Below are 2,484 nucleotides of genomic sequence, written 5' to 3'. Positions count from 1 at the left end.
ATTTTCCTGATGTTTTCTCATCACAGTCAAGTTGATAATTTCATTGAGCCTTATTACCCTCCGACTGAAATTATTGAGCTCTTAATGCAGCAGCCTAGGCCTCTTTTTCAGTACAATAAATTGCTCGGAGCGATAGCGCATTATATATGCAGATTTCTAGATCTTACTCTGACATAGTCTATTCTGTGAGTATGAAAAAGCTTTGATTTTCCATGATATTTGCTCGTAGCGGGAAGGAATTATAATTTTTATTAAATACCCATATTTTATCACCATAATCCCTCAATGAGTCGAGAACACAAACAGTGATACCAGATCAGAATTGAAAAATATAATATGGTTTGTAGTCCCTTATAAGGATGCATATTTCATAATCCTTGCAAGACACTTAAAAGAAGTGTAATTATAAAATGGAATAGTTTTGTGCTCATAATAGCAGATATAGATTTAAATATTATGGATATTCACAGGTGCACATGTGGCTACAGTGTCGCTCCTCGTGTTCGTGTGCGTGTGGAAGTAAACAAGACAGCGTGATGAAGGTGGTCACCGAAGGAGAAGGAAAAAAGAAAAAATACAACAAAAACAAGAAGAAAGCATGGAGGAAGAAGGCCGATATATCGGATATAGAGGCAATATTGGACGATGTAAGACGAGAAGAAAGATTTGGGTAAGTATTTAATTTTGTTTCTTAAAATTTCAGTCAACCTTTTATTTTTTATATCTAATCGAACTGAACTTCTAACAGATGTATTACAACAGTAACTTTGCCTCCCGGTTACTTCGATGGTAGTTTTGCATTTTATTCTACAGAATAGGGCCATTGTACATCAAAAAAAGATTTCTAACATTTCATTTTTATTAACTCATGTTCGCTAATGGCTTTCAGAGGTGCCGGTCATATTGCAGTATGAGTAATGACAGGGAGTTAATGCTAGCTATGCCAGCAAAAGAACATTCTCTCATGTTATAATGTATTTTTCTGGCAATGTCTCTGTTTATAACAGCAGTACATTCACAGACAAGATTGATAATCATGCCATGCTGTATGATATGAGTGGAATGATTCTAATGTTCATTTTGTGTGCAAACTTCCGTTACTGAATTTACAGTTGCTTCCCCCCCTTTCCAACAAGTTTTGGGAGAGGATAGTAGGTTATTAGAGTATTGTTAGTTAGGGTGATACAGAGCTTATGCTGTGTTCAGAACTCCTTGTCTTGCTTGTTCCAGACAACTTGTCATGACCAGCAGGACAACAAAGCCATGTTCAGAACGTCCAAGGTCTTCATTGCCCACAATGCAACCAGCTTGAAAGTAAACATTCCCTATTTTATCATACTGATGTCTTTATTTGATATCCTGCATAAATTTTGTGGCTCCTTTGATGCATAGATAATTTACCTGCAATTACCCTTTGATAACAACAATAAAGAGCCATAGAATTATCTACCAATATCTTATGATTGCCTGCAACTGTCACTGTTTACATTCATATACTATTGTGATGTCATCTTGCCTTGCTTGCCCGGCTGCAAACTAAGGCAAGATGGACGAAATGGATAACTTGTCCTGGACGCCAAAGTGGGGTCCTGAACGGTCAAAACATCGTGTCTGTCTTGTCTTTACAGAGCACATTTCATTTCAGCCTGATCTAAAATACATATATATACAAAAGTAATTCATTACACTTTACTCAGTGGCATGGTATACTTTGTACACAGTGATTCCTTGTTGCCTCCATACCTTTACGGTACTGCAGCAAAGAGGTAAATAAACACTGATCATATGTAGTAATGTACAGGAAATTATTCCAGTATTATGCTTGAGATCATAGTTGAATATCTCTAATGTGGAATGTTAAAGATAATGTACAGCCATGCTGCCATCCTAGACCCATGCTGTAGATCATGTGACCATGCAAAGCCCAAAGGGTAAGGTCAGGGCAGGTCAGGGTAGGTCAAGTTCCACTTCCGCTAGGTACAGATATAGTCTCCTTACCCCCTCACATTGTCCTCAGGTCTACTTTTCAATACCTGAATAAAGGTTTACACAAGAGTGCACCCATCATTGACTAAGTCCTAGACTCCAGCCAACAATCTTTGGGATCTCATAGGGAATTGGGGGTTGTGGGTTTTCGGGGTTTCATATATAGGAAGCAATATGAAAAGCAAACAAGTGGAAAATAAAAAATCCAAGCCAAGAATCATATTTGATATGTTAACCCATTCCTGATGGGTGGCATGTATGCACATGCCATGGCATAGCGGGTCTATCTGCCGGGGGCATGTATGTACATGCCATGGTGTATGTATGGAGATGCCATGAGTTATTTTTTGTTACAAAATATTATTTTTCTGCCAGTGAGTGTGATTAAGTCATTTTTAACACTTTCTCATTTTTACTATGCAAAAAACAACAACAACAATAACAATAACAACTACAACTACAACTACAACTACAACTACAACTACAACTACAACTACA

At 37.4% G+C, this 2,484-nt stretch overlaps 1 protein-coding gene across 1 annotated transcript in view; it reads left to right on the top strand.

Moving 5' to 3' along the window:
• The first annotated feature begins 482 nt into the window (after positions 1-482).
• LOC119574565 (uncharacterized protein DDB_G0283697-like) overlaps positions 483-2,484 on the top strand; it is an 18,017-nt gene continuing 16,015 nt past the window's right edge. Inside the window, 1 exon segment of the mRNA XM_037921840.1 lies at positions 483-670. Coding sequence (XP_037777768.1) covers positions 537-670 — 134 coding nt within the window. The 5' untranslated portion in view covers positions 483-536.

This window comes from Penaeus monodon, chromosome 6, assembly GCF_015228065.2.
Source record: "Penaeus monodon isolate SGIC_2016 chromosome 6, NSTDA_Pmon_1, whole genome shotgun sequence".
NCBI lineage: Eukaryota > Metazoa > Arthropoda > Malacostraca > Decapoda > Penaeidae > Penaeus > Penaeus monodon.
The sequence above is the reverse complement of the archived record's forward strand: the minus strand, read 5'-3'. Positions and strand labels throughout refer to the sequence as shown.